The sequence below is a fragment of the Perognathus longimembris genome, chromosome 27 (genome assembly GCF_023159225.1).
Source record: "Perognathus longimembris pacificus isolate PPM17 chromosome 27, ASM2315922v1, whole genome shotgun sequence".
NCBI classification, from domain to species: Eukaryota; Metazoa; Chordata; class Mammalia; order Rodentia; family Heteromyidae; genus Perognathus; species Perognathus longimembris.
This window is the reverse complement of record NC_063187.1, coordinates 8,439,892-8,453,721: the sequence shown is the minus strand read 5'-3', so window position 1 is coordinate 8,453,721 and position 13,830 is coordinate 8,439,892. Positions and strand designations below refer to the sequence as shown.

The 13,830-nt window shown below is 41.3% G+C and overlaps 1 protein-coding gene across 1 annotated transcript in view; it reads right to left on the bottom strand.

Annotated features, from left to right (window-relative positions):
- LOC125342843 (cat eye syndrome critical region protein 2) overlaps positions 1-13,830 on the bottom strand; it is a 77,432-nt gene that overhangs the window by 24,494 nt on the left and 39,108 nt on the right. The window contains 5 exon segments of the mRNA XM_048335156.1: positions 2,209-2,378; positions 3,600-3,649; positions 6,276-6,380; positions 8,111-8,250; positions 10,409-10,592. Of these exon segments, the coding sequence (XP_048191113.1) occupies positions 2,209-2,378; positions 3,600-3,649; positions 6,276-6,380; positions 8,111-8,250; positions 10,409-10,592 (649 nt within the window).

Below are 13,830 nucleotides of genomic sequence, written 5' to 3'. Positions count from 1 at the left end.
AAGTGGTAGAGCCCTAGCCTTGAGCTCAGGGACAGTGTCCAGGTCCTGAGTTCAAACTTCAGGACTAGCCCGGAGGCGGGGAGCGGGAAGGCACAGCTACAGGCAGAAAGCCTTTATAAGAGGCAGTCAGTGGCTGTAGGAAGAAGTGAGGGCAGTGGCCCAAACTGAGCCCAGAATGAGTAAAAGTGTGAAGAAGATACAGCAAGGAGAAATCAGAAAGGTCATCTGTGCAAAGAATACTGAAAGAAAACTGAGCAGGCCTAAAAGTGACCACTGTGGAAGATTTCAAAGAAGGAGTTCTGAGAACGATCTAAACCTATGTAGTTACTCTGATTGCCAAATTGTATTAACACATACATGCAACTTGTGGAATGCAGGTGGAATGAGCCCTATTGCACCACCTTGTAGCCTACTATTAAAAGGTGATAAACAAGAGCCTTAGCTCAGGCAGTCCAACTTCCAAGGATGCAACAAATACAGGACACAGTATGGAATCTTGATCTTTTTAAAAATTCTCAAAACTTCTTTAAGTATCAATGAAGTAAGTCATCAAAGAATGGAGAAACAACAGGGAAAAACAATAAGGAATAGTTCATATAGTTTAAATACACTGCAAAGCAGTGGAGTTATGGCTAAGGGCCAGCAGTTTTAGAAACCTTTTCTGAGATAGGAGTTGGCCTGGTGCAAATTCAACCACAAGATCAAAAGTGTTGGGACTTTCTTCCCTCTCCAAGTGCTTTTCAGCAAAAGCTACCCTAGCTGTTTATAAGGTTCAAGACATTAGTAGAAGATCTCTTCAACTTTAAACACATAGACCTAGCACAGAACTACTTTCCAAAGGAATCCCATCAGTTTACTCTGCTTGCTAACAGCACAAAAAGCCAATAGCAGCTTCATTTCAACTTTGTGTCATCAAAGAAAAGTAACTACGGAAGAACACCCGATTCTTAACACAGAGGAGTGTCCCAACACACATTACTGTCACCTTTTGTGTACACTGTCTAAACCAGCTTATTTAAGGGTCTAATGTTTAAGAAGAGTAGACCCAAACACAACCTTTAGACTAAATATTACTTTCTGTATCACTAATGTTTTTACATTTTCAAAAGGCCTTACCTCCTTAATTCTCTTGTTACTACTGACCTAATTCCACAGATCTTCTGTCTTTAATTTGTTAAGAAATGTGGATTTACTTTCCAACTAAGATTCTTCATAAATTACCCGTCCTCATCAAACAAGGCATGTGACTCAGTGCCTGAGTGCTGTGTACACTAGTATGAGTTCTTTTGTTTACTACCCCCAGATTTCCTATGAAGAGAGCACAATGGGAGTGGGCAAACTGACATGAATCTCAGCAGCCGCTCCCAGGGATCACCAGAATAGGGTAGAACCACGATTCAGGTAAATCTGAAGAAAATCTCCCCATCCTCTACACTACGACCTCAATGAGCCCTTTCTCACCAACCCAGTCTCTGTGCCTTCCTTCCTTTTACACTGTTTAAAATACGTTAGTTTAATGGTATCTTAATGTGATGATCTGTTTCAATTTCTACATGTGACATAGCTAGAACACAGAGCCAAGCTCAAGGCTATAGCACTCTAACACTTGAGCCACAGTGACCCCTTGGACTTTTTCTGTTGATGTGATACTGAGGAACCAAACCCAGGGCTTCATGCATGCTAGGCAAGCAACCCTACCACTAAGCCACATTGCCAGACCTTTTAAAAATTATGTGCAACAGTTATATAAGGGAGTTTCAATTTAACAATAACAAGTACATGTATGTATACAATGCATCTTAAACAGTCATCTCCTTCTATCATTCTCCCCTTCCTAAACTATCCAACCCCTACCCATCTCAAGTTTCTTAGTTCCATTTTCATATACATACATTGAGTATTAGGACTATATTCACCCACATTTCTCTTTCCGCTCATCTGCTCTCTTTCCGCTCATCTGCTCTCTTTCCACTCATCTGCCCCCTTTCCCTGAGCAGAAACACGTTTCAGCTTTCCCTGTGACAACAGGCACATGCTGTGAAAAGCCATCCTAAGTACTAGTGAGTGACAGAAATGCCAGGCTTCATAAGGGCAAGAAGAGCATTGGATGAGCCTGAGGAAGACAGCCTGTATGTACCACGCCGGCTCCATGCATGTATCCAATAGTCCTATTACTGCAATATGGAATCTATCCACCAGAAGACATACCTTCTGGGCAATCATGTTGCAGATCTCAGGCAGAAAGTCCTCACTGAGGAGCTTGTAAAGCTGCCGCTCTCGGAGGGAGGTTCTCTCTCGAAAACTCTCAGTGACCTGTCTCCATTCTTCTTCTGTTTGGCACAGGAGCCACCATGTTCCTTGACCAGGTCTATGGGACCCTACAAAACGAAGGGTGGATACATTTAATAATTCCCAACAGGACATTTTCCCCCTACTTTTAGCCTGGGTCATGACTAAGCGGAAACATCAGGGAAGGGAGAGAAAGGGAGTACCTGTCCTGGGCTTGAATTTAGGGGTTGGGCTCTGTCCCCAAGGACTTTTTTTTTTTCTCTCTCTCTCAAACTAGTGCTCTACTACTTGAGATATAGTTCTACTTCTACCTTTTTAGTCATTAACTGAAGGTAAGAGTCTCACAGGCTTTCCTGCCCATGCTAACTTTCAACTAAGATCCTCAGATCTCAGCTTCCTGAGTAGCTAGGATCACAGGCATAAGACACTGACCCCGCTCCCCATCCCCAAGTACTTTCTTTTCTTTGAGGTGAAATCTTGCTATATCGTCAAAGCTGCTCTTGAACTGCTGAGATCCTTACCCTTCCAAGTGCTGAGATTACATATGTATATATGCATATGCATGTATACACATATATACATGTCTATGTGTGTATATGTATATATACACACATATATACATACACACCCATGCATACACACACACATTCCCATCCATCTGCGTACCTGCCTACCTGCCTGCCTGCCTGCCTGCCTGCCTACCTACCTACCTACCTACCTTCCTTCCTTCCTTCCTTCCTTCCTTCCTTCACCAGGCCCAGATGACAATATACACTTTTCATCTTCCTATTAACTTTTACAACTAAAAGAATGTCTGGAGAAACACAAACCTAACTACTGTGACTTAATTAGCTTACTTCCCAAGAAATGTTTAAATGTGTGTCTTTCCTTTAAAAAAAAAAAAAAAAAGGTTTTGAGTTTGCTCCTTTGCAGAAATTTATGCCTTCATATTATTTGTATTGTGATATTGTAAACTATCCCCCCCCACACACCAATTTATACTAGCTGGATAACAGAGTTAAAATCTAAGCAGGAAAGCAGTACACCATAAAGCACTGACAAAGAACAACTACTTGTTCTTGGGAATGGTTAGGTATCTATTACAACATGTGAGGTTACAGGATGCTTTTGAGTAGACCTAGAGCCATCATTAAAACTGCCAGGCCAGGGGGGAGATGGGCACATGATGAAAAATGATGAACAGAACTGGAGGAGGGGGAAAAGGGGAAGGGTCTCTGCATGACTACAAAAAAGAATCACTATCATAAGACATGAATCAAGTGAACTTTTTAAACACCAAAGGTCATTACCATTTTTTGTCTGTGTCTCAGATGCTAAGGAATTTTCTTCTTGCTTTTCACTGAAAAATAGGAAAATGATGTAGCATGTTAAAAAAAAAAGAGGCAAGTGCAAAATTGTTTGATACTTCCTTTCCCCTGAATGTGAACTCTATGAATGAAAAAGGAAGAATATGTATGAAAAAGGGAGGCAGAAGAAAGGAAAATCAGGCAGCTATATAGCTGAGATGTTGGTACACAAGTAACTCACATTATGGCAACAGCCTCAACTTATTACGAAAGCATTAGGGATCCCATGTTCCCCGTCCTGGTTCAGGGCTACCCTGGAGATGTATACTTACTTTATATTATCTACAGAAAGAGCTAAGAACATGGGTGGACTGCCTCTTTACAAGATCTGAAATCATGGGACCTCCCTAGGGAAACCTAATTTGGAGGCTGTTAAATAGTTCCTACCTCACCAACAAATTACAAAATGCACACCAGCATAAGATCACAATAGCTAATAACCTCATCCCTAAGTCAAGGAATTCGGGATTCTTTGTTTCTTTGTAAGCATTTATAACAGTATAATCTACCATAGTCTGAACTGAAAATGTTTTTTGTCATGGGCTGTATGATAATAGGGCCACAAGCCATCTGTGGCTACAAAAGCCTGAATGTAGCTAGTAAATTTACATATTTTACCTTAAATAAAATTTAAAATTGGAATCAAATTTCACTTAATTTAATAACTTTTCTTTATTCTTTTTTTGTTGAGACAGGGACTTAATTAGCTGGTAGTTTACCAATTGAGCCACACCTCTACCCCTAAATTTTAAAGCATTTAAACACTGCTCCAGCTACAAAATTTTAAAGATGAAAAGTGCATCAGTAAGAGCCAAGTAATAGTGGGTCTTGCCTGTAAATCCTAGTTACTCAGGAGGCTGAGATCTGGAGATTATGGTTTGAAGTCAGCCTAGGCAGGAAATCCATTAGACACTTATCTCCAATTAACTGGAAAAAAAAAAAGTGGAGCTTGCTCGAGTGGCAGAGTGCTAGCCTTGAGCATTACACAAAAAGTTCAGGCACAACATTCAGGCCCAGAGTTTAAGCCTTGAGGCAAGCAAAAAGAAAAAACACCATGTGCCAGTAGAGGGCAGCATAAATCCATGCGTGCTATGGTGCTTTAATGGCTGGCACCTGGAAATGGAGAAGAGTAATTAAAACAGTTTCTGAATAGAGGCCAGATGCAGACCAAGTGACTCTAAGCCATTTGTCACAAACACAACTCCAATTTAGCCACATTTTTCAGTTTAAGGAGAATACTGATCGAAGTTAACAAAAATCCAATTCTCACTGATCTACCAAATCCAAGGGCATTTAGACTGCTAAATTTCTAAATTTAGGGCAAAGAAGCTGTTTACTCCATAACAAGAAATTTATTAAGACGACCTCAGTTTATATTGATAGATAAGACCCTCAAGTAAAAAAATCATACAATGTAAGTCAGATTTGGTAGACTTCTATACCTATAAAAGAATATTCCCCAAATACAAGGAAATATCTTTTTTTTCTACTAAAATATAATGTAAATGCATGATTAAGAAAAGATAAGCCAATTGGAGCCTCATAAGTGAATGACACAATTCTATTTCTTGAGTTGGATAGCATATTAAAGAATAATAATTCATTACATTAAAAAAAAAAGAAAAAGAAAAGATAAGCCAAGGTGGCTCCTTCCTTTAATACTAGCTACTCAGGAAGCTGAGATCTAAGGATCACAGTTCAAAGTCAGCCCAGGCAGGAAAGTCCGTGAGACTCATCACCAGAAAACCAGAAGTAGTGCTGTGGCTCAAAGTGGTAAGAGTGCTAGCCCTGGGAGAAAAGGTACAGGGACAGTACTCAGGTCCTGAGTTCAAGCCCCACGACCTACCAAAAAAGAGAGAGAGAATATTACGGTTGGAGGCATAGCTCAGATGGTAGGGCACCTGCCAATGAGCATAAAGCGTTTGGTAGCGAGTCTGAGTCCCAGTCTCCGAAGGAAAAAAATAATAAAGAAAATATTTAAGGTATTACCTTTTAATTACTGAAGGAGACTGCATTCTACTACACCAAGTGTAGCCTGACTGCTCGTGTTAGCTACTAACTTCTCCTAAGAATGAGACAAAATTCCACCAAAAGGTTGACCAGTTAACACCTTGTTGCTGCTGCTGGTGTTAGGAACAGAGCCCAGGACCTGGCACATGGTAGGTACCGAGCCCAGGACGTGGCACCCGCTAGGAAAAGTCTAACACTGAACTATAGCCCCAGAGTATATCACCTAACCACAGAAAACCTGACCCAACTTCAGGGGTGGGGTGGAGTGCTACAACAATGCTTATCACACATTTACTACAGGTCAAGAATAATTTTTACTTCATTACACTGCCATGTGCTGACTTGTCCAGTTCAATCCTCATTAAATGGATAGCCATCATTCAATAAAATCACATTACATGGACAACCATCATTCCATAAAATAACAGGAACTAACTAAGTTCCTTAGTGAATACTCAGCCCTGTGACAAGACCTAGACTCAGGTCTTCATAACTTAGCAACCAGGTTTCTGTCATCACACACGAGAAAGGAAGGAATAATATGGTGAAGAAATAATAAAAAGAAGGTTGGCTCCAGCCTGAAAAGTCAGTGACCACAGACTTTCTTACCTCACAATTACCTCCTCTTGTAGTTTCTTCCTTTTTGGGGGCCTTCCTCTTCTTTTTCCTGTTTTTCCAGGAACACTTGAGGCATTTTTTTGTTTTTCACTTTCCCTAAAAAACAGTACTATTAAAAAGAAATGTTCTAGCATAGAACTGATGAGTTACGGAAGATTTTTTTTTTTAGTAACTACATAACTTCTGGCCACACTATTTAAAAAATGGCAATATGGAAGAGGAAAAGGGCAGACTATTACCCATTATTAAAATGAAGAACCCCCCTAAAAAACATTTTACAATATTAGTGGGGATACTAATGAACAAATAATAAAATGCTACATAGTAAAAAAGTGCCATGCGCCATGCACCAGTGGTTCAAGCCTGTCATCCTAGCTACTCCTGAGATCTGAGATCTGAGATCAGAGCCTGAGATCTGAGGACTGTATTTTGAATCTAGTCTGGGCAGGCATCTATTAAGACTCTTATCTCTAATTAACCACCAAAAAAGATGGAAGTGGAGCTTTGATTCAAGCGGTAGAGCACTAGCCTTGAGCAAAAAAGCTAAGGGAAAGCACTCAGGCCCTGAGTTCAAGCCTCAGGACTGGAACAAAATAAACAAAACAGGGCTGGGGATATGGCCTAGTGGCAAGAGTGCTTGCCTCGTATACATGAGGCCCTGGGTTCGATTCCTCAGCACCACATATACAGAAAATGGCCAGAAGTGGCGCTGTGGCTCAAGTGGCAGAGTGCTAGCCTTGAGCAAAAAAGAAGCCAGGGACAGTGCTCAGGCCCTGAGTTCACGGCCTAGGACTGGCCAAAAAAAACAAAACAAAACAAACAAAAAAACAAACAAAATAAACAAAACAAATGGGGAAAGATGAGGGAGAATAATAGTCCAATTTATGAAATTAAAACCTTTTGTGTAACTATTAAAAATAAATTTTAAAAAATAAGTGACCTCTGGGCTGTGAATGTGGCTTAGTGGTAGAGGACTTGCCTAGCATGAATGAAGCCCTGGGTTCGATTCCTCAGTACCACATATATAGAAAAAGCCAGAGGTAGTGCTATGACTCAAGTGGCAGAGTGTTAGCCTTGAGCAAAAGAGGCTCAGAGACGGTGCCCAGACCCTGAGTTCAAGCCCCAGGACTAGAAAAATAATAAGAATAATAAGTGAGCTCTAACACCCAATACCTGAGAAGAATACCTGAGAAGAATATCTGAGAAGAAAATCTTGCTACACAGAACAAGTCTGTGGTATGGTGTTGCTGCTCCTCAAGAATCTCACCAACAACTTCATACATTGTCTTTTACTATAACCTTCTGGCAGAGACTATGGAGCAATTTTATTTTATTTTTTATTTTTTGGCTTGAACTCAGGGCCCAGGTTCTGTCCCTGAGCTTCTTTTGCAACTAGCACTATACCACTTGAGCCACAGCTAAACTTCCCCCTTTTTCAGTAGTTTTAGTGGAAATAAGAGTTTCACAGACTTTCTAGCCTGGGCTGGCTTCATACTGTAATCTTCAGATCTCAGCCTCCAGAGTAGCTGGGATTTGGTATGAGCTACTAGTGACCTGCTTCTTTGTATTTTTATATGAAATTATTCCCTTCGGGATGCTGATACAGCTAATGCTCTCATTAGAAAAATAGTGCTAACTTTTTTTTTTTTTTACTTTCTTCGTTGATGTTCGTATGTATGGTACTAGGGTTTCTAGGGTTTGAACCTAGGGCACAAGGTTTGCAAAGCAGGTGCTCTATGGCTTAAACCACAACCCAGCACTTATGCATTTAACTTTAAGGACATTCTTACATGTAGCTATTACAGCCTTGACACTCAAGACTTTACCTGCTCAAGGAGAGTTCTCCATTAGACCTTCCTTGTACCGGATCCTCTTTATACATCCGTGTTCCATAGAAATACCAGTAGAGCGCCCCTGAACTGTCTTCACCCAGAGGTTCCACACGGAGACTGTCTGCATCCAGACCCTAGACAGAACAGAAAACAATGAACTAAGTAAAATAGAAGAAAACTAAAACAATTCAATAATTAATACACAGTCATACCTCCTGTTTCAAAATGCCCAGGTACAGTATGTAAATTTTCCATCTGGGCAGATAAAACAGAACGGGATGGGGTACCTTCCTTGAAGAACAAGATAGGGAAATGTTTAAAATGTTTCGTACCCCAACTACTGTTCCCATCCCACCCAAAAGGAGAAACCACAAGGAATTCCAATTAATGTTCTAAGTATCTGGTTTAGAGTTATTCTGTATGTACACAAAAGGCAAAGGACAGAATGAGATGTTTTAAAGCTTTGTACTGTGTAATCCACTAGAGCAGCAACTTTCTGCTCCAGCTGAGATGCAGTAGCATAGCCCCCCCCCCTTTACCTAGGGCCTTCCACAGCTACTGGGGGCCTTAACAAAAAGACCACACTAAATCACACAATGATTTTTTTCTCATGTGACAAAGGAAGGAGCTAGACTAGAAGTCATCAACACATTTAATCGTGATCTGGACAGGATTAAGAACTGACCTGCCAGCTGGGCATCGGTGGCTCATGCTTGTAATCCTAGCTACTCAGGAGGCTGAGATCTGAGGATCACGATTCAAAGCCAGCCCAGGAAGGAAAATCCATGAGCCTCTGATCTCCAATTAACCATCAAAAAGCCAGAAGTGGAGCTGTGGCTCAAGTAGCAAAGCAAAGCCTTGAGTAAAACAAAAACAGAACCAAAAAAGAAAAAAAACCCAAACCAAAAAAAAAAAAAAAAAGCTCAGGGACAACGCCCAGGCCTTACCTAGTTTAAGCTCCCTCCCATCCACAACAAAACAAACAAACAAACCCTGACTTTCCTGTTCATGAAAGCAATATACTTATAAAACATACTTATAAAATAGGTAATAGCAATTGGATAAGGGGGAGGGGGGTGTGAAGAGGCTTCCACATCTCCAAAAACTTTCTTTGGAATGAGTACAGAGGACAAACTTCAGTAGTATATAGTGTTATACATCATCAAAAGTTTTCAGAGCAAGAATGTAACTTAGTGGCAAAGTGCTTGCCTAGCATGCATGAAGCCCTGGGTTTGACTGCTCAGCACCACATAAACAGAAAAGGCCAGAAGTGGTGCTGTGGCTCAAGTGGTAGAGTGCTCGCCTTGAGCAAAAGAAGCTCAGAGACAGTGCCCAGGCACTGAGTTCAAGCCCCAGGACTGGCGCCAAAAAAATTAAAATACAAAAAGGTTACAATAGGTAGGTTAGAAATAGAGATGACTTGAAGAAACTGAGCAAAAGTGGTCCAAGGTCAGGAGCCAGTGGCTCATACCTGTAATTCTAGCTACTCAGGGGGCTAAGATCTGAGGCTAGTGATTCCAAGATAGCCAGAACAGGAAAATCTGAAAGACTTGTTTCTAGGTAGAAAGATCCAAGAGCTCCTTGAATTGATTTCAACCACCAAAAGAGCTACAAGGAGAGGTGTGGCTCCCGTGGTGGAGCACCAGCCTCAAACAGGGACAGTATTTAAGCTCTAATTTCAAAGCCCCAGGACTGGCACCCAATAAATATCTCATTGTGTTCAGACTTTGACCTTGGGAAACAAAATTCAGTGGCTCATTCAGGTAGTTTTGTGTGATAACAGCAGAACTAGGAGCTACAGGTCAATACATGAAAGGGGAGGGGGGGAGGGAGGGAGGGGAGAGAGGGGGGGGAGAGGGGGGGGAGAGAGAGAGAGAGAGAGAGAGAGAGAGAGAGAGAGTGTAAGTACTAGGGCTTGAACTCAGGTCCTGGACACTGTCCCTGAATTTTTGTGCTCAGGGCTAGTGTTCTCATATTTGCCTGGGCTGGCTTAGTACGGTGATCCTTATATCTCTGGCTCTTGAGTAGCTAGCATTACAGGTCTGAGCCACTGGTATCTGGCCTAACTAAATGTTAAACTACAATAACAAACTGCCACATATATGCACGTCTCCCATTCCCTTTGCTAGACTGACATGGAAGCATATTCAATGTCATCAAATGTAAGCACAAAGAGTAGTTAGTGTAAACAAGTCAAACTCTGGCCTCATCAGTTTGTATTTCAAGTTTACGCCATCCATTCTCAACTACTGGCTTTTCACTGCTCTAGAGAAAGGTGCTTTCGGGAAGCACCTTGAGTAGGTCAAAGACATCATCTGCATCTAGCCGGTAATCGCAGAGGCGGTGCAGAATCTCCACACGGGTACGAAGAGGCAGGTCTTGGAAACTGGCTTCTCTCAGTGGGTTGGGTTTTCCTTCTTCAAGCTCCCAGCGGTAGTTGATAATGTCTTCCAGGTAGCTGTGGAATGTCTGAGGCCTAATGAAACAAAAATACATTAAATGTACAACAGAGCTGCAGCTTGAGAGCTGACGAATTTATGAACAGCAACAAGGAGGATCTGAAAGTCCTTCGCTATTTGTTGCTTTATGTATCAGATTAACTACATGAAATCCCAAAGAAGATAAACTTACCCTAAGAGTTTCTCACAGAAACTCTTAAAACACAGGCAGCACGTGCTAGTCACTGGTGATTACAGAGTGAAGACAATGGTTTCATCCTTTCTCATACATTTTTTTTTTTTGCCAGTCCTGGGGCTTGAACTCAGGGCCTGAGCATTGTCCCTGGCTTCTTTTTGCTCAAGGTTACCACTCTACCACTTTAACCACAGCGCCCCTTCTGGCTTTTTCTGTTTATGTGGTACTGAAGAATCTAACCCAGGCCTTCATGTGTACGAGGCCTGCACTCTACCACTAGGTCATATTCCCAGACCCAAATGTGTTTTTTTGTTTGTTTGTTTTTTTTAATTTTTTTTTTTGTCCATCTTGAGGCTTGAACTCAGGGCCTGGGCTCTATCCCTAAGCCTCTGTGTGCTCAAGGCTAGTTCACTATACCACTTGAGTCACAGTGCCCCTTTTGGCCTTTTCTGTTTTATATAGGAATGAGGAATCTCAGGGCTTCATGCATGCTAGGCAAGCACTCTACCACTAACCACATTCCCAGCCTGCTGGAATAAGTATCTGTATGATCCCTGTAAAGTCTCGAGACTTTACAGGGATCATACAGATACTCATTCAAAAAATTGGGTCTATGACTTAGTAAATACATTTAAAAAAAAAGTACTCTGTATAAAATTAAGTATATTTCGGGCTGGGGATATGGCCTAGTGGCAAGAGTGCCTGCCTCATATGCATGAGGCCCTGGGTTCGATTCCCCAGCACCACATATACAGAAAATGGCCAGAAGTGGCGCTGTGGCTCAAGTGGCAGAGTGCTAGCCTTGAGCAAAAATAAGCCAGGGACAGTGCTCAGGCCCAGAGTCCAAGCCCCAGGACTGGCCAAAAATAAATAAATAAATAAAATTAAGTATATTTCATGTTAAGGTGCAAAGGTCAAAAATTTCAGAATACAAGCAGCCTACTGCAATGTGAAACTATACTGAAATTGTGATCCCCCCTCCCCTTTTCCAAAAGACACGAAGTTCTTCTCACTATGTGGACCAGACTAATCTTCAATTCCTAGGGATCATGGCTCTGCCTCTGGATTAGAGAACACAGTACTAGGCTAATGTAAAATCTATACTCTACAAAAAAGAAATCAGTAAGACAGCACAATGCCACGTTAAACTTTTTCTGGCTGGAATATGAATGGCAATCCTGCATTTTCTTGGTTGAGATTTGAATAGCAACCTCACATTTTGATAAGTAGCCTTGGATAGTGAAGTTTGTATTTCAACCATTGAAGAGGACCCCAGATACAACTTATCTCATGCACTATTTGTATGAAATTTTTTTATTTTTATTTTTTCAAGACTAAGTTTTTTGTTCAAGACTAATGTTCTACCACTTTAAAGCCACAGCTCCACTTCTGGTTTTCTGGTGTTTAACTGGAGATAAGAGTCTCACAAGCTTTCTTTCCTGGGATGGCTTTGAATGGGGATCTGATCTGTTTCCTGGGACACTACGATTACAGGCATCATAAGCCATAAACGCCCAGCTTGAGATTTTATTTCTTACTAACAGTCCTTAAAGACTGAATGGAGTCACTAGTATTATTTTTAAAAATGAGCATGAACTATGTTCATCTATAATTTGAGGGAGGGGGAGTCAAAGGAAAGGTTTATCAGAACAATTAAGGAACCTGTGGCAAATAAAAAGCTAATCTGTTTTTTCCAAAAGAGAACCAATTCCTTTCCCTTATGGGAGAATGTAAGTATGAAGATATTCTTAAATTTGAAAAGATTGTAGCATTCACACTCAAAGCAGGAACACTAGCCTATTTACACCAGCTCGGGAATGAATTCAAGATCTGGGCGTTGTTCCTGAGCTTTTTGCTCAAGGCTAGCACTCTACCACTTGAGCCACAGCGCCACTTTTAGCTTTTTTCTACAGCTAGAAGTATAGCAATAGTAGAATGGTAACCTAGTAGGCAGAAGGCCCTGAGTTTGATACTCACTACAAAAATAAATCAATCAGGTAATTAATTTAAAAAAGAATTCCTAATGTGTACCAAGTTCACCAAACCACAAAGTGCATGCTTCCTACAGGAAAATAAGAAGTACTGAATCTGTGACATGAGGATCATGTCAGCAGAACAGTCTCTTAAGAGATGCTGAAAACAAGCTGTGTGAGCTGGAGACCTGGATACCTATCTTATTCCAACATGCAGTGCATGCTGGTCCACAGACACTGTATCCACAGTTCTTCCCTCTGACTACAACCTGTCTGTAAGCCCTTCCTGAGAGCCACTTGCTCTTCCTTTTCAACAGCTCTATGATACTACTGCACTTCAATTGCACCACCTTTGTTGTTATTCAAGACTAGCACGCTACTACTTGAGCCACAACTCTACTTCTAGCTTTTCCGTGGTTAAACTGAAGATAAGAGTCTCATGGCCTTTCCTTCCCTGGGCTAGCTTTGAATCAGGCCGAAAAATGAATCAAGGTGGCAAGGAGTCACGGAGGAGTAGAACACACTTGCCTAGTGTTCACAAGGTGCTGTGTTCCAGACCCCAAATCAGATTTTTAAAAAAATAAAAGGAGGAATAAGGGAAGTGAACAACTTTTGAAAGTCAAAGTAGTAGGCAAAGAGTTATTTGAAATGAAATGGGTTTAGGAAGCGCCAAAGAAAATCAAGCCAATCCTTTTTACTCAGTAGTTGATTCTTAATCTTTTAAAGGGTTTTGTAAGGAAACAAAACCTTTTAAAAATATAGATTAGGGGCTGGGGATATGGCCTAGTGGCAAGAGTGCTTGCCTGGTATACATGAAGCCCTGGGTTTGATTCTTCAGCACCACATATGTAGAAAACGTCCAGAAGTGGTGCTGTGGCTCAAATGGCAGAACGCTAGCCTTGAGCAAGAAGAAGCCAGGGACAGTGCTCAGGCCCTGAGTCCAAGGCCCAGGACTGGCAAAAAAGAAAAAAGGAAAAAAAAAAAAAAAGCCAGAGACAGTGCTCAGGCCCTGAGTCCAAGCCCCAGAACTGGCAAAAAATAAAAATATAGATTAGGCTGGTATGGCAGCTTACACCGGTAATCCTACCTACTCAGGAGGCTGAGATC